General features: G+C 31.0%; 1 protein-coding gene across 5 annotated transcripts in view; it reads left to right on the top strand.

Annotated features, from left to right (window-relative positions):
* The window catches only part of LOC124354878 (5-formyltetrahydrofolate cyclo-ligase), a 35,337-nt gene that overhangs the window by 4,567 nt on the left and 7,449 nt on the right, over window positions 1-23,321 (top strand). For all 5 annotated transcript variants that reach the window (XM_046805640.1, XM_046805641.1, XM_046805639.1 and 2 more), the window contains exons 2-6: window positions 1,407-1,480; window positions 7,434-7,558; window positions 7,790-7,917; window positions 12,446-12,573; window positions 19,415-19,521. In XM_046805640.1, the coding sequence (XP_046661596.1) occupies window positions 1,408-1,480; window positions 7,434-7,558; window positions 7,790-7,917; window positions 12,446-12,573; window positions 19,415-19,521 (561 nt within the window). In that variant the 5' untranslated portion in view covers window position 1,407. The remainder of the gene's footprint in view (window positions 1-1,406; window positions 1,481-7,433; window positions 7,559-7,789; window positions 7,918-12,445; window positions 12,574-19,414; window positions 19,522-23,321) is intronic.

Below are 23,321 nucleotides of genomic sequence, written 5' to 3'. Positions count from 1 at the left end.
TTTAGTAAGAATTTCCACCACAAGAAGTACCAAAAGGTGAAAAGCTTTTCTTAAATCCAATAAAGTTGCACATTTTTAATTGCTTTTTTATGTTCTTATACATAACTAACAATGTCTTCAACTGCTTTTATGGTAGAAAGACCTTTTCTAAAGTCAAAGTGGGAGTCAGATTCTCATATTTAAAATACTTATTATACTGTCCTGTATATATATATATCGGTCTGTATCTGATGGGACTAGATCTGAGGTCAGGAAAGTACCGATCGGAAATGCTCCATTAGTATGGGCTTCTGTATTCCCTGTAAGTCAAATAAAAATCTATATTTTCTAATAATGTAATTTTTTTAGGTCTCCGGTAAGAAAAAAATCCAAAAATAGTGGCCAACGGGTAGTACCAAAATACCATTTTTTTTTTAAGGAAGTCAATACCTTTTCTTTATCTTTCTGTGTTAAAGGTTGAAACCTAAAGCTATTTATTATTGGTAATATGTAGTTAATGACATTCATGACATTGGTATTGTTGTTTTGTAGTGTTCTTTGTGGTACTGTTTAGAAAAAAGTTTAAATAAATTAGCCCTTTTTACAGACATCTGGTTTGTTGACACAGGATCTAGAAGAAAATATTATCACTTGGCAAAAAAGAAGTAATTGTAAATGTGTACAAAGGCATGATTGACATGGCTGATGAAGATGCCAACTTCTTAAAATAATTGTGACAGATGATACATCATGGTGCTTTGTTTTGACACTCAAACAAAATGACACTAATGTGAAGAGAAAAAAAACTGACAAATAAACACAGTCTTTGTCACAAACAAACATAGCTTTGAATGAAGAGAAAACCTTTGTGTTTTCTCAGTAATGTCAGTAACTACAAGAATAGAAACCTTCCGTTCAATGAATCTCTGCTTAAATATAGATGACAATTACAGGAACAGTTTGACACTACTTTTTACTTTGTAACAAGCATATAAAACTAGCTTATTTTTTCACTTAGGAGGACCTTTGTGCTGCTTTCAGAGTGACATGATATTCTGGATGGGTAAGGTTGGGGGTAAGGGCAGCCTCCTTACCCATCCTTAATCGCCCCATGTGAAGATTCGTGAGGAAAAGTTTAGGGTACTAATCTTATGTCCCCTTGGAAAAAGGAGAAACCAGCTCTGAACCAGGATCTTCATTCAAAGCAGGAAGTTGGTGGCAGCACACCCTTATGTTTTGGCTGGCAAGAACCTTTGACTCTTAGGGAACAAACCCACCAACTTCAACAGTCATCTCCCACAGGAGAATAGACCCATTGAATCCAATAAGACTGTATTTTCTTAACTTAAATAAAAAGCACTAAAATTATTTTTTTTAAACTATGAGTTATATAACAAAAAATAAATATTTTGTATGTTATTTTTCAGAATGATACGAGCTCTGTCAATTTGCTCATTGGGGCCTTCAAGAATTGGTTTAACCTGTTGGTATTCTGGAATTTGTAAGTTTTATGAAAATTTGGTTTTTGTAATTGGGGAATTTGTGCATTAAATTTACATTGAAATATCATTTGGTAGTTACACTTCTTTGCACTTTTCCTGACTAGAACTCTGCTGTCTGTTAGTATTATTTATAGACAATAAGTTTTATGATAGGGTTTGATTGTTCCAGGATAACAGGATTTTAGATATTTGCCATTGTTGTGTTACATAACCTAGACTTGTTTTTTATGTTTTATGTGTAGTCTTAAAACCACTTTAAATTGTTTTGCTGAAACAGGCATTAAACTCTACAACTCTCTTCCTTCTCATCTTAAATCTCTTGAAATTAATTGTTTCAAGAAAAGTGTAAAGAAGCTATTGATTAATATCAGCCCATATGACCTGTGATTATTATGCTGTAATTGGATAGATACTTGTTACTAGGCCTAGGCAATGCATATAATAGATGATAGTTCATGTAAAAGAATAGTTCACTGAATTTGAATTTGAATCCTTTTTACAGCCATCAGGAGTTATTTTGGAGTTAGTCCAATTGCATTTTGAGAATTCTTTACTCTTTGATGTTGTGTGTTGATTTGATGTTGCTTTTTCTTGTTATTTTAAATGAGTTTTAACCGCTATAACCGCTTGTTGTTATTTATTTGTTGTTTTGTTAGTTTATTTATAAATATTTTATTAATTGTTGAATTTTAGTTTTGTTGATTAATTCCATTGTTTTACATGTCTTAATTGTCATTTAATTGAAGTAATTTATATTAACTAATTGATGGCGTTATTTTAACAACTATTTTCACACCTTAACGTACAAAAATTATCAAATTATAAAAAAATTTGAATTTAAAATGTAATAGTTTATCTGTAATTTAACTTATATTATATCTATATCTATAAGTATATCTAGACTTGGCGTTGTGCTGCAATACTGACGTTGTTAATACTTGTAAAAAGTTTTAAAACAATAAATTGATTGATTGATTGATATGGAAAGACTTAAAAATGGCATATGTTTGCAATTCAATTATGTCTTAAAATAATTCATCCATGTATATCTTTAAAAAGTGAAGCTGATTTTTATAAGCACAACTCCTCCGATATTTATACTGTAATTTGACGATTCAGGTATTAAACAATAGCCTCGGTCAGTAGTTGTGCATATTTTCTACGTAGAATACAATAGAATAGGTATGAACAATAAAAATAAGTCAAAACAATTATTCCTTGAATGAATTCCATAGAATACAATAGAATAGGTATGAACAATAAAAATAAGTCAAAACAATAATAAATAAAGTAATAAAAAATATACCTAAATGACTACTAATTTAGTGAAATTTTAAATTAATCAGACAATATAGACGAGTCCTATAAGCTTTAAATTATAAATTGAAAGTACTCACTCTAGGCTATAAATAAAGTACATAATGCTATAACACAGCTAAAGTCTTAACACATTTACTACATTTGCAACAAATACAGAATAATGTAAAAATAAAATTACATTAAAAAGTAAATTACATCCAGTGTAGCCATATGGACAAAGTAGTATGTACAGTGTTTAGACTCTTATGTGGTACTCTCAGTTTAAAATCTGGAATGTTAAGAGTTAAACAAAGCAATAATATAAGCACTTAATATTTACATTCTCCAACACACTGAGTGCAGCAGTTGCTACGGTCCGAGTGCTGTGGTAGTAAAATACTTGAGATCACTCAGTAAAGTGCCGCAGTGAAAGTATTAAAGAATATCCACTAACCGGATAACAATCTTAACTTGATTACTGAATTAATGGATAATGAGACATTAGTAAACAAAGACAACATGCAAATTAAGCTTAATGTATAGAATGTAGGATGGGCAATCTTGTATTAAGTAAATCAATAGTTGATGTATTACATTTGTAAGAGTTATCATAAAACAACATGTTTATATATATTAACATGGTAAGGGAGAAAGAGGGAAAGTGAGTGAGGGAGAGAACACAACATGCAGTGATGTCAGAGAGACGTAAAGTCATTCATTTGCCGTAAAGACAATTTATGGTGATATTTGGACAATTTATTTCAAAACAAAACTAAAGTTCTGTATTTTTATAGGGCTTGTGTTAAAAATTTTGGCCTAGAGGACCATTAATGTAGAAAAGTTAACCATTAAGGATTTTAAGGAACAAAACATGTGTTCCAGTAAGACAATTCATGTGAAGGATCGACTAAGTGAGAATTAAATAACAAGGGAATATTGTGGATGGAGAACCTTTCGGAGGTAGGGGGGAGAGGAGTGGAGGGAGAGGGAGGGGGAGGGAGGAAGAGTGAGGGAGAGAGAGCAAAATACTGTTGTCAATTTCTGAAACCTACACTATATTGTAGTTAATGCATTCCTTCACAACAAAAAAAAACACACACACACACACACGCAAACATGCACACACGCAAAACACACACCTGCGTGTGCGCGCATGTACACACTTGTATTCACACGCATACATATCCATCCACACACAAATGCACGTGTGGGCTCACACACACACGCACCACATACAGATACAAAACTCCATGTACTAATAAAGAATACTTGCACTTGTGCCTCACTATGGTAAACACAAACTAAATAAATTAAAAATATCAGCACAGTATTATATCCAAATTTTGCAAAACAAATGGCATGAAAAGATCACCCAGAGTAGATAGAAGTGAGTAAAGTGTTTGCACGAATCCTCCCCACTGCAATTAACCAGCTCATTAATTACTTTTTGTACGTTTCCACTTTAATGTTCCAATTTAGAATAGGTGATAATGTAAAAAACATATAAATGTATTTTCATAACTTGCTATTGATATAACTAACATGGGCTGCCCAAATGAGTCCATTATCAAACATTGCTCCTAGATATTTAAAAGTATTAACACGTTAAAAGTACGACACTGGCAGGGGATCTGACAGCCACCGCACTGCCCATTGTGCATCTTCAGCTCTAGACCCACTGGGGCGCGGGTAGCTCGCAGGTACACAGTCATGTGCTTCGTCTTGTCTATATTTACAGCCAGTCGATTACTGTCAAACCACTGTTTAATGGTGAGAAGTCCTCGCTCAGCATTTCTATATACTTCCTCCCATATATGACCCTCAAATAAGGCTACTGTGTCATCTGCGAACAATATAACGTACCGTTATTAAGAACAATCTTTCCTATATCATTTGTATAGATTAAGAAAAGTAAAGGTCCAAGTGTACTTCCCTGGATAACCCCATAATTAATTTGCTTGGATTCGATTTTTATACCGTTAATTTTACATCAGATCAGTGTTCATATGCACTTGAAAACATTCTCATTCATTGGAAACCAAACAGCTTTCATTAAAAATTAATAGGTTCCTACACTGGTGGTTGCATTCATCTTTGATTGAACTGTGTGGCAATAGACTACCATAGTGGTTTTTGAAAGGTTATAATAAGCCTGGTGTCTTTAATACTGTATAGAATTTTTAAATTAAATAAGTATTAATTTAAACTATAAAATTCATATTATAGTTAGTGTTGTAGGCAGAGAATCAGGCTATATCCAGAAATTATAATGACCTAATAATTTAATCACATAAATAGTACAGTGTGGACTAAAACTAAATTAAAATAATTTACCAAAAATAATTTACGTTTCCGAGGAAACCACTTAATGTTTTGTTAGTTTCGATATCTTTTGATATGTATTAATTATAGTGTGTTTACTATTAGTTTGCTGAGATTTAGTAGAAGGCGTTTAATGTATAATAAATAGTACAATGTGACTAATACTGAATAAAATAATTTTCCAAAGAATAATTTACGTTTCCTAGGAGACCACTTAATGTTTTGTTAGTTTCGATATCTTTTGATTGGTATTCAATATAGTGTGTTACTATTAGGTAGCTGAGATTTAGTAGAAGGCGTTTAATGTATCATATATAGTACAATGTGGCTTAAACTGAATAAAATAATTTTCCAAAGAATAATTTACATTTCCTAGGAAACCACTTAATGTTTTGTTAGTTTCGATATCTTTAGATTGGTATTCAATATAGTGTGTTGCTCTTAGATTGCTGAGATTTAGTAGAAGGCGTTTAATGTATAATAAATAGTACAATGTGACTAATACTGAATAAAATAATTTTCCAAAGAATAATTTACGTTTCCTAGGAGACCACTTAATGTTTTGTTAGTTTCGATATCTTTTGATTTGTAATTAACTGTAGTATGTTACTATTAGTTTGCTGAGATTTAGTAGAAGGCTTTTAATATGACATAAATAGTACAGTGTGACTAAAACTAAATAAAATAATTTACCAAAAATAATTTACGTTTCCGAGGAAACCACTTAATGTTTTGTTAGTTTCGATATCTTTTGATATGTATTAATTATAGTGTGTTACTATTAGTTTGCTGAGATTTAGTAGAAGGCGTTTAATGTATAATAAATAGTACAATGTGACTAATACTGAATAAAATAATTTTCCAAAGAATAATTTACGTTTCCTAGGAGACCACTTAATGTTTTGTTAGTTTCGATATCTTTTGATTGGTATTCAATATAGTGTGTTACTATTAGGTAGCTGAGATTTAGTAGAAGGCGTTTAATGTATCATATATAGTACAATGTGGCCTTAAACTGAATAAAATAATTTTCCAAAGAAAAATTTACATTTCCTAGGAAACCACTTAATGTTTTGTTAGTTTCGATATCTTTAGATTGGTATTCAATATAGGTGTGTTGCTCTTAGATTGCTGAGATTTAGTAGAAGGCGTTTAATGTATAATAAATAGTACAATGTGACTAATACTGAATAAAATAATTTTCCAAAGAATAATTTACGTTTCCTAGGAAACCACTTAATGTTTTGTTAGTTTTTAATATCTTTTGATTTGTATCAACTATACTGTGTTACTATTAGGTAGCTGAGATTTAGTAGAAGGCGTTTAATGTATCATATATAGTATAATGTGCCTTAAACTGAAATAAAATAATTTCGAAAGAATAATTTACGTTTCCTAGGAAACCACATAATGTTTTGTTAGTTTCGATATCTTTTGATTTGTATTAACAATAGTGTGTTACTATTAGGTAGCTGAGATTTAGTAGAGGCGTTTAATGTATCATATATAGTACAATGTGCCTTAAACTGAATAAAATAATTTCGAAAGAATAATTTACGTTTCCTAGGAAACCACTTAATGTTTTGTTAGTTTCGATATCTTTAGATTGGTATTCAATATAGTGTGTTGCTCTTAGATTGCTGAGATTTAGTAGAAGGCGTTTAATGTATAATAAATAGTACAATGTGACTAAAACTGAATAAAATAAATTTTCCAAAGAATAATTTACGTTTCCTAGGAGACCACTTAATGTTTTGTTAGTTTCGATATCTTTTGATTTGTATTAACTATAGTATGTTACTATTAGTTTGCTGAGATTTAGTAGAAGGCTTTTAAAGGCATTTTAAATTCAATATGAATCCTTTCTTGGACAAATTTAGAAGTCTAATCTGTTTCTGACAGTTAATGAACTATGTTATCGTACTAGTTTCTTCATACTAATTAATTATAATTTCACCCTGAAAATATTACTAAAGTAAAAAGTTTGCAAGTAAATGAATAGATTCTGAAATATGTTAATTTTATATGTGTTAGAACTGTTTTTAACTTTTATTTTAAAACTTAGTCTAATCATTTGGTATCTCATTAAAATAAACCATGCAAGGTAGATGATCTCATATTAAGATAGTGGCAGATCTGTATACTGACATAGCTTGTTACTAATGATGCTACCCAGTTAATTTTAAAAACCTTATGTAAATTTTATATTTGGTGATAGATAGATAGTTGTATAAGATGTTATAACTATACTCACTACTATGTGGTTTTACAGTTGTGAAATATCATGTTTACGTGTTGTTGTTGTAATTTTCACGTGTGTATTTATTGTAGCCTCTTCAATGGCGGCTGACAACATTCCTGAAGCTAAAAGCAAATTGAGGCTTGAAATAAAGAAAAAAGTCAAAGAGTTAACAGAGGAGGACAAAATCAAACAAACCTTCATCATTACAAAAAGGGTAAGTGAATTTAGATTTTACATTTTATTACTTAATAAAATTATTTATATTGCGAGTTTTCTAGCCTTGAAGTAAATAATAAGTTGCTGATTTTGTATCAAATATTCCTATTTGCATTTTCGTTTAAAAGCATAAGCAATATTTTAGAAATTAAATGTGGTTTAATTATTAATATAATGTATATTTATCTGAATTTAAAATTGAAATTTTCTTAAATTAAATTTGTTCCAGCTCATAAAACATCCAGATTTTCAAAATGCTGAACGTATTGCAATCTATGTCAACATGAAAAACGAAGTAGGCACTTATGATATTTTAAAAGAGGCATTTGCTGGAAATAAGCAGGTGTTTATTCCCTTGTAAGTTATAGAGAATTGTTATAAACATAAACTTATCGTACCACTAATAATTAATTATACATTAAAAGACTAATGTTGGAAAAACTAAATTTAATCAATGGTTGTTGAAATCTTATGTGAAAAATGTCTAGTCTCATGTATTGGGTGCATGCAAGAGCTAACATTGAAACCAGTGGTGGGCCAAGAATAATGTAATTTTGAAATCTCATATTTGGGATCTGCTCTGTATAGTCTGAAAAGGTTTTAAATCATTCATGTAACATTTAGGCACATTTTAGGCATAAAACATTTGAAATTTTTATCAAAGAAGCTAAAAAAAGAGCGGACGTGCCACAGTGATAACTAATAGTGGTGACATCTTTGACTACTGTACATGCGTCCTTACTTTCCACTTGGAGTGTGCACAGTTTGCCAATGTAGCGGGCTCGTTATCTCATCCCGTTTGACACATGTACTCAGTCTGACGATGGGCGATGACTCTGGACCTGGCTGTTTGTAAAAACTACACTTATTCTGCAAAACTGAATAAAAATTTAACATATGAGTATTAAACAGAGTACTAGTGACGATTGTCCCAACGGTGGTCTAGCACTCTTAACAACTGGTGACCTTCGCTGTAGCGAAAACATTGCCCCAAAAAAGCCACTTGGGTTAAAGTAACTATATAATGCTTTTCGACAAAAGTAATGGTAGCATTCGATAGCGGATAAATAAATGTATCAATTAGTATGCAGTTCGGTACTTTTTGGCCTTTGATACAAGTCGGAGAAAAGATGTATATCGGATTTAATTTTCGTTCTTGTAATTTTTTTGCTGTTGTTTACGTATTGATTAGTTTGTTTGTTTATGTTTCTTGTTGCAAGTATGTAGTATTATTTTAAGTTATTATGTAATCAAGTGGTATAACATGTTTTGAAAACATGTTATACCATGGGAGTGATGTAGTGAAACGAATAATTAGTGTTTTGTTTCAAAATAACCCGTTTCGTAATCTATATAGACCTAGGTTAGGAGTGTCAAGTTTGTATTTTAGCAAGTTTTATTTATTTAATATGTTGAATTTTACCATTGTATTTGAAATGGATAGAAACTACTTTAAATCAATCTAGTGATATAAGAGAGTTCTTAGAAAGCGAATCAGTAGACCATGAATCTGATTAAGCCTACTGTAAGATCTCAGTGCCCCAACGAAAACTAGGTTTATGATTGTACATTTTTGGAAATAAATTTTTATAGTTTTTACATTTGTTCACAATAGAGAATGTGTTTATTGGATAAATAACATTCTATTTTTTCAAATGAAAAGAAAATTTGAACATTGCTTCTAAATTTGAAGACATAAAGTTTGACATGTAAGAAAATGTATTTTTTCCGGATTCATAGATATGAAGAGTTATGCTACATAATTTTGTACTTGTACTTCTTATTGATAAATTATATGTTATTTCTTACTTTTGAGTATAATACTGTTTCATGTAAATAATAACTACTATTGTTGTAATATAGTACATTACCAGGGTGATATAAATTTTCATACAAAATTATCTGTTGCTAGTTTTATCAATATAAAAATAAAAATTTATTACATAAGTCCCCATCAAACTATATGTTTTCTAAAACTAGAGAAACGTATAAATAATTTTAATATTTTGGAATTTTGTTTTAGTACAAATATACCACTTCTCTAGGTATGGTCCCAAAACCCCCATAAAAAATTTAAAAAAGTTTCAAATTAAACAAAAACAAAAATAATTGTACTTATAAAAGTATGCATAGTAAAAATACATAATGATGACATATATCATTTTTTTAATGAAAAAGTGATATATGACAATGCATAATGAAATAACGTTTAGTATTTCTTATATTTTGTATAAAATACTGTTGCAAAACGGGGGAAAAGTGGCCTGCTAATAGAGGTAATTTAGTTGCCAGTTCTTGGGTCAAAGAGGATTTTCTGATGATTATAAATATCAGAAAATGGTTTAGTTGGATAGGTAATGGCCTGAAAAAAAGTAACAGTTAAGGTAATGTTTTAATTTTATATTATAATTTAACAGTATTTAAAATTGTCTGATAAACATAAAAAATGTCATAAGATTGAAAATACTTACTTAAAATGTGTACCTACTAACCTGTGATAAGACAGAAGGATGCTCCCTATTGTGTTGCAGAGCTATTGATACAAATCTCACATTAAATGCCAGGTGTTCCAAATAAAAACATGTTTTTGCTCACTACGGATGTGAAGATCACAACAGGCCTTAGGTTTTTGCATTCTTTTATTACATCTTAGTGCATGTGTTCTGTAAACATCAAAGACATCCATGAGAACGGTTTAAATCTGTTGCTAGCTATTGGTTAGTTTTCAAGTATAGGTGTTCACGACTAGTACATTTTATATATTGAATTACATTTAATTGAATAGTACTAAATACATAATTATGTTCCTTGTGGTAATTTAGGATTTATAAGAGGGAAAAATTGCAGTCCAGTTACCTTCTTCAAAAAAAAAGTTAATGGATTGATTTTGGAATTTCTAATCATATTTAGCTATCACACTGGGAGTAAAAGTACCTGTTTGTCTGTGGGTTTTTACTTTTTTGCACTTACTCCCATTATCCTTTACTTTAAAAGGAAGCATTGAATTTCTTTCAGTTGCAACTACTAGTAAGAAAAGAAATCACACACTCTAAAATTATGATACTTTTAGAAAAGCTGCTATTGGAAGTGTGTGTAACTCTGCATGTGTATATAATATGAAGAAGTTGACAAGATGGACAGGCAGAGGTAAGGACAATATAACTAGAACTGCTCCATTACAGTGGTGCACTTCTGCAAAGGTTATTAAATTGTTGTAATAGCAAGCACACGTTTCCACATACAAATGTAGCAACAGTGCAATTTTTAGTATAGCGATACTTTCCACTACAGTGTAATGGGAACTTTCACACAACCTTAACAAATACATTGTAATGCATAACGTAGATACTACTTCTGTCTCTATTCCAGTTCCACGAAAGCTATCTATCATAAGTTTGGAGTATTAAATATCAAGTCATTAATTGAACATAGTGCGGCGCCGCCCATTGTAATGAATTTGTAGATGGAACTCAAGAATAAGCTGATTCTTGGAATTACTTTCTTACATCCACCACAGTGAAATCAATATATTTCAATTCACATTTTCTTGATGAGATGCATTTTACATTATGTTTCACATTAATTCTGGTCTGATATTTTTGGGTGGTATTCCTGAGATAAAACAAACTGTAAATTAGCATTCATTTGTTGCTGATAGGTTTATTGTAGCTGTAATAGCTATTTATATTGGCCAAAATCTTTTATATCTGATCATTTTTGTTAAGTTACAGTATTTTAAAAACTTATTAAATGGATTTTAATATTCCTGAGATATTTTTATAGTTTTAAAACTTATCTTGATATATTTATTTTTAATATAAAATACTTAATTGCAGATGCTACATATAACCTGCAAAACAGATGAACTGCCTACTTATATTTGGGATCTTACTGTACTTATACTTTGCACAGTTTCTATAATAGCTTTAACAAATTGTTGTAAAATCTCATCCATCTTACATAACAAACCGTTACAAATGTCTGTATATGGATAATGGAAGGAGGAAAATTTAAGTGCAATTACTGATAAATTTATTTGTACACATTTTGAGAAAAGGTTGTTCTTTTTCAATAAGATGCACAAAGTGGAAATTTAAACAATGTCTTCAATTTGAATACAAAGGACTGTATTATTTTCAGAAATAACCTTTAACCATGTATAATTTGAACAATTTTCAAACCGGAAAAATTTTTTGTGATTAATTCAAGAGACATAGTCCGGATAATCTATAACTGTACGGCAGCGTGTAACACTCAGTGGTGGCATGGTGTTACGCTATTTACATGGCCGTTTTTAGTTCAAGTAAGAACAGTACAGGGTTAGAACGCAACTATTGGTTACAGCCATGTAATTTATTGTATATATAATTTAAAAATTAATAATGTGTTTTTTGTAAAGTGGGATATTTATTGGAAGCTCTGTTATATCCGAATTTTTCTCTATCTGAGGTATTTCCAGACCCATTTAGCTCGATTAGTCGGATTTCTACTGTACTGAAATGTGTGAAGTGTTCATAAGTGTATTGTTTGCATATATCAAAAGTCATACATTTTATTTGGCTTTACTGTTGTAACAATGTATTATTTGGATGTAATTAAATTACATTTTAGTTTTTTTTTTTTTAAGATATACATTTTAAAGCTCATTTCTAATAAGGTTATGGTTTAATTTATCGTATAAATGATCTATAGTGAAATTGTATAAGACTATTTATTCTTAAAAGAACAAGAAAAAAGTGATAATGGAAATAGAAATGGGAATGGTGTTTTAAAAGGGAAGCAAGGTGCAAAAACGGATAAATTGACTTTTGTTGTTTTTGTGTGTGCATAATTGATTGTTTCAATACCTAAGATAGATAATTGCAATAAATTATGTATTTTGTAGAGTTGTGGGAGAGGACATGAAAATGGTGAAGCTCAACTCATTTGAGGATTTAAAGACAATGCCTAAAACCAAGTGGGGAATAATACAACCCTTAGAGAGTGACAACAGAGAGGATTGTCTGGTAACCGGTAAGTGGAGTGACCTCAGCTTTTGTGTAATAATGGTACATCATACATAATACAACCCTTAGAGAGTGACAACAGAGAGGATTGTCTGGAAACCGGTAAGTGGAGTGACCTCAGCTTTTGTGTAATAGTGGTACATCATACATAATACAACCCTTAGAGAGTGACAACAGAGAGGATTGTCTGGTAACCGGTAAGTGGAGTGACCTCAGCTTTTGTGTAATAGTGGTACATCATACATAATACAACCCTTAGAGAGTGACAACAGAGAGGATTGTCTGGTAACCGGTAAGTGGAGTGACCTCAGCTTTTGTGTAATAGTGGTACATCATACATAATACAACCCTTAGAGAGTGACAACAGAGAGGATTGTCTGGTAACCGGTAAGTGGAGTGACCTCAGCTTTTGTGTAATAGTGGTACATCATACATAATACAACCCTTAGAGAGTGACAAGAGAGGAGAATCTGGTAACCGGTAAGTTGAGTGACCTCAGCTTTTGTGTAATAGTGGTACATCATACATAATACAACCCTTAGAGAGTGACAACAGAGAGGATTGTCTGGAAACCGGTAAGTGGAGTGACCTCAGCTTTTGTGTAATAGTGGTACATCATACATAATACAACCCTTAGAGAGTGACAACAGAGAGGATTGTCTGGAAACCGGTAAGTGGAGTGACCTCAGCTTTTGTGTAATAGTGGTACATCATACATAATACAACCCTTAGAGAGTGACAACAGAGAGGATTGTCTGGTAACCGGTAAGTGGAGTGACCTCAGCTTTTGTGTAATAGTGGTACATCATACATAATACAACCCTTAGAGAGTGACAACAGAGAGGATTGTCTGGTAACCGGTAAGTGGAGTGACCTCAGCTTTTGTGTAATAGTGGTACATCATACATGATGCTCATTACACTAAACCATCTTGTGCAAGCTGAAGTATGGTGTGAATATCTCTGTATTGGTATTAAAAATTGTAAACATTCATCCATTGGGAGCCCTGATCTTTGCCTGATTACACTGTCTTAAGACTAAACCATGACAAAGCTTGAACATTGTAGCTTTACACATTGACTGTGTTAGAAACACTATGGTTTGAGACTGCTCAGGATCACTCTCATACAGCCGTATGGGAGGTTTAAACCTAGAATGTCATCTTAATAGCATGCTAAACTGTAAACAGTTATTTTATAAATGTTCTTTATGAGCTGTAAAAGATTTTAAATCTTTTGTAAAATGTTATTACCACCCGCAATAAAGCAAGATTTCACTGAAAGGCTAACTCGTCTTCCTGCACACCCATTGGCAACACTGCAGGTGAAAATCTTGGCATTTTCAAATGTTTTATAAATACATTATAAGTACAGCATTAAAAAGTACATATTTTTGTCCTATTATTCATAATAAAAAGCTTTTACCACTTCTTTTTGTTACTTTGGCCAAGAGCTGCAGGTTATTTCTGATAAGGACTGTATTTATTAGTCGGAGTTTAAAATGTAATATTTAGAACTGTGTTAACAACATTAAATTCTCTTTTTTTAATAAAAAGATTACAAATTTTAAAATAGAAACAGCAACGATCAAGTAGCGTTAGTAATTCTGTATGAAGGTTGCATAAATATCAAACATTTAAACTACTGCGCTAAAGGAAATTACAAAATTTCATCCAGTGACATATTTAACAAGGCTGATAAATATGACAACTTCCGTAAAATTGTGGCAAATGAGAGATGCTGCTTTCTTTATTACCTCCACAGAAAATATCAGTCTCATAAGCATAGCACTTCGTCAGAAAATATATGCACCTTTCAATTAAAGTAATGGAAAGAAGCATACTTATGAGTTGTATTCAAAAAATAATAATTTTTGTTTGTTTAAAAACATAGATCAAGGAATTTGTATAAAATTTTGTGTAAAAAATAAAATAAAGTGTGGGAGATGTTAAAAAAGATCTATGGTGAGCTTGCTAGTGTAAAACAAGGGTTTACAAGTGGTATAAATGTTTCAAAGATGACCACGAAGACAGTGAAAATGACGAATACTCCAAACTCCCCAGCACATCAACAACACTGATGAAAAAAAAATTGGAAGAAATGGTTATAAATAATCACTGTATTACGTTCAGGGAAGTCGCTAATGATGTTGGCATATTATTTAGCCCTTGCTATGAAATTTGTTTGAATATTTTGTGTATAAAACTTGTGGCAGCAAAATTAACTCTAAAAATTGATGAATTTTGAAAAAAAAAAAAAAAAACAGCGGTGAATGAAAGTTGCTCTGGAGTCTCTAAATGAAGTTAACGATGATGCAGAGTTACTGAAACGTTTATAACAGGTGACAAAACATGGGTTTACAGATATGACGTCGAAACTAAGGCTCAATCCTCCCACTGGTGGCATTCTGGATTGCTAAGACCGAAGAGGGCTTGTCAAGTACAGTCGAATGTGAAGGTTATGCTCATTTTGTTCTTTGATTTTAATGGCATAGTGTATCATGAACTCTTGTCACAAGGTCAAATGGTCATAAGAAGTACAGTCTGCAAGTTCAACATCATTTGTATGAAGCAATCTGAAAAAACGTCCGGATTTGTGGCAAAACAATTTGTGGCTTTTACACCGTGACAATGCATCTGCTCACACTTTATTGCTTGTTCGTGAATTCTTGGCAAAAAAAGTACTGTAACGATCAGCCTCCTTATTCTCCAGACATGGCTCCGTAACACATTTTTTTATTTTATACTTTTGATTTTTGTTTATGTCTGTGTTTTACAAGCATAGATGACATTAAAAGTTCATAGCTGAAAGAGTTAAAAGCTATCCTAAAGATTGAGTTTGAGAAATGTTTCTAGGATTGGAAGAAGCTGTGGTACAAGTAGGCTACATAATCATAATGGGAACTATTTTGAAGATAACAAAATTAAAGTTGACAAATAAATAAATATAAAAAAACAAACATTTCTGCTAATATTTGAACATATCTAGTATATTCTATGTCAGTAATCTACTTATCAAATAATCTCTGATATAAACATTGCCTTCACAGTGTTACACAACAAAACGTGCATCTGTTGTTCATACTCTTTGATACCATGTATGGTGCTTGTACTCTTTGATATCATGTATGGTGCTTGTAAGTCAACAACGTAATGGCCAATGGAAAAAGAACTATGTGCATCCCAAACTGAGTCATCTACCGTGAACTATACATAATGTTTTAAAACTAATTTGAAATTGTTTTCAGTATAGCCTTTATACCAAGCATTTTGTTTTATATAGATTTTTCATTCTGCAAATGTTCAAGGATTGCTAATGAATATATGAAAATCAATTTTATTTCACAAAACACAGAATCTTATTTTAACAACAAAAATATAGCCATATTCATAAAATTGCTTTTAAAAAGTGTTATAATAATATGATACAGTAATTTTTATCTTAGTTAAAAATTTTTCTGTCTTGATACCAACTTAAAACCAACTATCAGACACATAAATAAATATTAATTCAGCCTCAGATAAGCATATACAGACCCTTAAATTGGTGAGTTTGCCTCTTTATCTAGTGATATGACGATGATATAACTATTATTTACGCGTTTGATGGTTAATTTGAAGTGTATCAGCTAGGAACAAAATAATCTGAGAAAATAATTGTAACTACACATATCTTCCCACATATTCATATATATATATGAATCTATTAACACCAAACTCACCTAGAACTCCAGTTTTCTACACGCTACCTAAAATACATAAACCGATTCGCCCTCCGCCTGGACGACCCATTGTTTCCAGCTACGATTCACCAACAGAAAGAATTTCAAGCTTCGTTGACGCTCATCTGCAACCTTTGGCCAAATCTTTACAGTCACACATAAAGGACACCAATCACTTCATTGACAGACTTTCTGAAATACCCCAGCCCCTGGACGGTGAACTAATTCTTGGCTACAGTTGACGTGGAATCATTGTACACAAATATTCCTCATGACGATGGAATAAGAACTGTAGAACATTTTTTAAATTTAAGACCTAGGAATTCAAAACCTTCTACTTCTTTTTTATCTGCCCTAGTAACCTTTATACTTACCATGAATAATTTTAGATTTAAAAACAAAAATTAAAAATTACTTACAAATGAAAGGAACCGCAATGGGAACCAGAATGGCACCTTCATATGCAAATTTATTTTTGGGATTTCTTGAACAAAATTTTTTAAAACATCTCAAAATTTAAAACCGTTAGTTTGGTTCCGATTTATTGACGACATTTTTATTATTTGGCAACATGGCATGGATAGTTTAACACATTTTATTCAACAATTAAAATTCATTTTCAGTTTTAAATTCACTTTCAATATTTTCTAAAAATCTTGTTACGTTTTTTAGATGTCGATGTGTTTTTAGACCAGGGACACCTAAAAACGAAAATCCATGTCAAAGATACAAATCCAATGCAATATTTACACTACTCAAGCTGCCATCCTGGTTACGTTAAAAAATCTATTCCGAAAAGTCTAACTATTAGAGCAAACAGACTCTGCTCTAATAAACATGATTATTATTGTCACACTGAAAAATTAAAAAATGTTTTTAGAAATAGAGGGTATCTTAACAAAATTGTAAATGATAACATGCAAAAAATTAAAAAACTCTACTCCTAGGAATTATAAAAACCAAGGAAAATTTATTACCACCTATCATCCAGGGCTATACAAAATTAATGGTATAGTAAAAACTGCACACAAATATTCTACAGGCTTCACCTGTAACCAAAAAATATATTCACTAATCCACCTAAAGTAATTTTTAAAAAGCCTCAAAATTTGAAAAACATATTAGTAAGACCAAAACTACCCTCTGATGAGCTAACTCAAAAATTTAAACAAATCCTTTTGGCTGTGAACCCTGTTTTAAGCCTCGCTGCAAAACATGTAATTTAATAATAAGTTCAAAACATTTCTGTCATTTCTGTAGCAGCACAACGAAAAGGAATTATCCGATAATTGGTAAAATGACTTGTGAATCCAGCAATGTTATTTACCAATTGTCATGTAAAGACTGTCCGAAGGACTACATTGGTCAGGACTATAACTCCATTGCACATTAGAATGAACAAAAATCGCAGCGATACAAATCTTGAAATTAAATCAAATCCTATTTTCGGCCCACGCAATGGAGCATAACAAAAAATTCGATGAATGCTTTTCTCTAAAAAGTATTAACAAAATTCAGAACCCCCCATAAACTTAAAATAAATTATTTAGAAATAGCTCATCAGAGGGTGCTACAAAACTTAAAACATCCGGATGGTCCTAAATTTGAGATACGGATAGCAGTATGTATAAATTACACGTTACAATTTTAATTTATAACTTTATATTCCTTGTAATAAGCAAAATTTATTTACTCTTTGTACGTAAATTCAAAATTAGTTTTATTAACATATGATGTTTCTTTTGTTTATTGTTTTTTGTTGATATATTTGCTTATTTTACCTTCTGTATATCTCTTGAAAATGTCTTATGACGAAATATAGAGAATTTTTATGTTCTTTTCTTCTTCTATTCTTTTTCTATTCTTATTGAAGATATATATATATATATATATATATATACACACGTGTCCTTTTGGTATCTTCCCATTTCTACTTGACAATTATTGACAATTGATTTCTTTCTGACCTCTTTTAGTATGACCTGTTTATAGCCCGCAAAGTTCGTTGTCCAAGATGACAATGCGGGTTATATGCAGCCCGCATTAGTTTTGCCGAAAGAGACGAACAGACTATCCATAGCCCATTTTTTGTTTTAATATTTTTGAGTCAGGAAACATTGAAAATAATTTTCCATGCTATCCTTTCTACAAATATTTAGCCCTCTGTGGTTATGTTTTAGTATACCTACATCTTGTCTGTTACGCTTAAAATCTGTCGGATCACACCACTCCAGTGTAATTGTGTTATTCATTTTTGGTAATTGTGTTTTTATCCTTATTTCCCAACCAATGAACATCAAATTTTGCACTCTTATAGAAAAGAAAGTAAGATGAGAAATGTTGTTTCTGTCAAAATAATTTTTTATTCTTATAGTAAACAAAAAAATTAAAAACAAACAAGCAAAGTAAAATATAATTTTTAATTATATACTCTGCAAATTAAATGCAGTTCTCTATCATAAACAACCTGTAGCTTTTGGCCACAGTAACAAAAATTAGTGGCCAACTCACAAGCAAGCTTGGTATTTTCTAGACAAGTTTTTTAATGAATAATAGGATAAAAAATATTTATGCCTTCTTTATGCTGTGCTTATAATGTAGTTATAAAACATTTTCATCATTCATGTTTTCACCTCGTCATGTCTTCAATACACTCTTCAGAAAAAAAGTCACTTCAAAATTATGCACTAGAAAAAAGTTACAAATATTTTCATAGTCCTAAAAAGTTAAGGGAAATTTCTCTACGGATTTAAAGAAAACCTGAGATATGTCTTTATACAATGCATATTGGCTCTCGTATCTTGGAATGATGAACATTCAGTTGGTGGTTTGTATGCTATTAGGATTGTCATGTGTAATTGTGTGTATAAGGTTAGGTCATTTGGTGTGATATCTGTTATCTCAGAATAGCTAGTTCTTGGAAAGTTTCGGTAATCCTTACATCCTGACAGTTTAGGGAAAATCAGAAATAGAATTTCCCTGATAGCCACATAAACTTAAATGTAGGTGTGACATAATATGAATATTTGAGTTGTATGAAGTTTGTGTATACCAACATCCTTCCTACTTATATAATTTTCCTAGTCTTTTTTGTATTACTGGCAATGTAAAACAAGGCTGTTCTATAGGAGGAGTGCAGTATGTGGTGGTTCCAGGAGTTGCTTTCACTTCAACAGGCTTGAGGCTGGGGCATGGCAGAGGCTATTACGACAGATTCTTGGCGAAGAATGATCAGGTAGTCAATAAAATATATATTTTGAGATTTGGTGCTTTGACCTTAGCACATAGAAAATCACTCTTTTTATTTAGTTCAACTCTTTCAGCATGAGCCGGTTGGTTTGTGCGTGGTTGGCAGTATATGAAATGGTTTGTATTTTAGCTATTTTTTAAATAGTGTGTAATTTAGTCATCTTATCTTAGGATATTTTTCTTTTCTTAGGTTCACCTTCAGTATGGTTATGTTTACAACAGAAATAAAATGAAAAATGAAACAAAAGGTGCCTTTATTAAAGATGTGGAGTTAGGGCTGTAAAGCCCTCTCTACAACTCAACCTCTTATTATATACAGTAAATTTACAATAATTGAATACAGAAACGTGTAAACTGTTAACATACTTGTACTTTGTGATAAAATGTTAACAAAATTACTTTTTAATGATGTGTTAAAATACATAGTATAACGACTTGGATTGTAGATATTAATATTCCAGAATATTAATATTTAAATTATCAATGAGACATCCAAGACGATATAAAATATTTTTTTGATTAGTAAGCTCCGAGTGAATATTCAGTACAATTTATTACTAAATTGTTAACTATTAAATATTATCTAGTCTGTCTAAAATAAAAATCACAGTTCTAAATAAAAATAATGGATTTATTTTAAACTGGCAAATTAATAAGTACAATGTTTCAGAATTTTCATCACTCTATTTTCCACAAAGAATTGACAAACCGTTTAATACTTTTAAAAGGTCCTTTGGCAAGAAATAAAAATATCAATCAAATATATCAAACTAAAAATCAGAGCTCTCTTCTGAAATAAAATAATAAAGTTTTCAAATAAAAATCAAATACCGCTTGGAAATAACTAAAATAAAAATGTTCACTTCTAAGTTCACTCAAAATTCAAAATAAAAAGTCAAGCTTCTCTTTCCACTAGTTGTACCTTAACTTTCAAGTCTTTACAATTCAGATACAACTCTCTCAAACTATCATTAAAGTTCAATTAATTTCCAATTAATAATTCACAATAAAACAGTACAAATTAAATATTAATAAATTACTACATTTCCAAAATTCAATCAAAGTTATTAACAAAGTTCAATTTTAATTCACTTTTCTTGCAAGTTTGTACCAAATGTAACTTGTTTGATTCTATTGTGCTCTATTGTTCATCAAGAATCAATTATGCAGATTGCTCTGTAGTTTCTATAAATTTAATTTTTCCTCAAAAATCCCTCGCAGAAAAAATGTAGAAACACAGCGCACTGTAATCAACTTAATTCATGATAATAACCAAAAGAAGGGCGAAAATTATGAGCTGGCGGTTTTATAGTTCTCCTTCCCCCACTTCTGATGGACATCCGCCGCATTCTCTCATTGGCCCAGCTGTATCCAACTTAAGAACAATAGCCTTCTCAGATCTAACGTAACTGCAGTACAAGACAAGTTCTGATCAATTCAAGGCAGTGAACCGCCTTCTTAATAATTTAAAATTACCAGCACTAACTTGCTAAAGGATTACATATTCGTTTTTATCCTAACTTCTCACAATCTAATTAAAATTAAATCCCAATATTTCTTTCCCAAAATTTTCATTTAATTTAAGTTTTACTTTAAAAAATCAACCAATGTAGCTTTAAAAACGCTACACATAGTTTTTATATAATATTTCATTATTGATTATTTAATATTGTACCTATATTATAGCATATAGATACATTTATGTGTGTGTTGCAATTTTAATTTTTACATTAAGGTACAAATTTCAAACGATGAAAAAAGTAAAATTATTTGTAAACCGTAATAATAACAGTGTGCACTTTAGAATTTCTTATGGACACTTCTAAAATTAAAGAAGTATTTCCAATATTTTTGTATTAATTGTTTTGATAGTACATAATATAAAAATTTAATCTCAATTGTGTATTTGTGTTGCAAGAGTGTTATTGAAATGTTTCAAATTAAAATGTGTACCAACAGCTGACAGTGGTTCCGGCGTTGGGATGTATGAGTGGGTGTGATTCAACTTCAATGTAATGTGTTGTATGTAGCGATGTCTATTCTGTGGTTGCTGTTAAGCCCAGTTTCTTTAAATGTGATATTCCAGAAATATGCCTAACAAGGAGTACAATTTGAACCTTCTAGGCAAATGTACTTCACCCTGGCTGCAAGTTTGGGCATCAGTTTCAAGCATTATTTTTGTCCCTGGTATTACACTTCAGGCAAGTGGAAGTTGATAATGTCAACAGCCAAAAATCATCAGTGTACAAACAGAGACATTGTGAAAGATCGTGTAACATTATTAGTATTCCAAAAGGGATTATTTCTGAATGGTCCATTAGAACTCATCTTGGAACAGCAGCAACTATTGTAATTTTTATTTTGCAACATAATACATATATTAATTTAAACAAACTCTCCAATAATATAAGTTTTTATTTTTGTGAGGCCTTTCGTACTCAGTGAAAACATGGACTTCAAACTGGACACTCTTTTTCAAATGCAAAATTATTAAAAGAAGTACAAAATAAAAAATTCCTCGATGCATATGAAACAATTTTTATAAAAAAGAACCAAAATAATCTAGTAAACAACGAACCTGGGCCTTTTCAAAATTCACCGTTACTTTATTTGATCTAACTAAATATCAACTTTATTTTTTATATATACACTAGCGGGCCCGGCGCGCTTTGCTGCGCATTTCAATAATTTTTTGCAAAAGATGCCCGCGGCTTCGCACGCAATTTCCCGTTGAAAACAGTACACTATATTCACTTATTCTTTTTCTATCACATTCTAAACATTGCTGAGATAATTGATAGTCGTTCCATCGTGAGCCTCTTGGGCGTATTATGAAGGTATGTACCATATTCCTGCCTCTATCTAGCTGTTACCCACGGCTTCGCACGCAAATCTTAAGAACCGAAGTCCTTATATTACTTAGTAAATTTTTTTTTTTTTTACTATAATAAATTTTAGATTAAATTAGTTATATCTCCGATGCCACGATTGAGCTTGCTTTGTTGTCTCGATCGAGAGAATATGTACACACGGAGTTTTGAGAACCATACTTCTGTCAAAAAAAACAACTAAGGTTGATTTTATAACATTCTTTATATTTGTAGCCAACGTAAGATAGTAATTATGATATCTGCATTACTCTTCTGATCAAGCATGAGCATGGTTTATATTAAATAAATATTGCAGTTAAAGGTGAATTTTTACGTCAAATTTGAATTGTATTATCTGGATAGTAAAGTCTATGTTTAACAGTGATTGCAAAAACAGTTTAAACAAAATTTGTCGTTTCTCTTAAGCTTACTCTATGCTTTAAAACTATAAGTGTAATATATGTTTACAAAGAACAGCTGATTAAAAATTTGAAAAGACGTTAACATATGTTTGCTGCAATGCATTTCTTATGGGTATTTCTGTAACCAGTGGGGCGGAATCCTGAATCGGGAAAGGGATGGGCATAGCTTATAAACCTTCTCCGTGGAAAAATACATATACGTACAAATTTTCATCATGATCGGTCCAATAGTTCACGATTCCATAAAGGACAAACATACAAACATTCATTTTTATATATATAGATATAACATACTGTCCTGTCATAGAATATTATCTCTTTGTATTTTTAATGACATATGTTTTTATTTAGTACAAAATTGTTAATGTTATTATTGTTATTATTACTTTTATTCAGTTGTGTGGGTCCGAAGATGTTCTCATTGAGTACGAAAGGCCTCACAAAAATAAAAACTTATGTTACTGGAGAGTTTGTTTAAATTAATATATAATTTC

Source organism: Homalodisca vitripennis, chromosome 2 (assembly GCF_021130785.1).
Source record: "Homalodisca vitripennis isolate AUS2020 chromosome 2, UT_GWSS_2.1, whole genome shotgun sequence".
NCBI classification, from domain to species: domain Eukaryota; kingdom Metazoa; phylum Arthropoda; class Insecta; order Hemiptera; family Cicadellidae; genus Homalodisca; species Homalodisca vitripennis.
This window is presented reverse-complemented; position numbering and strand designations above follow the sequence as displayed.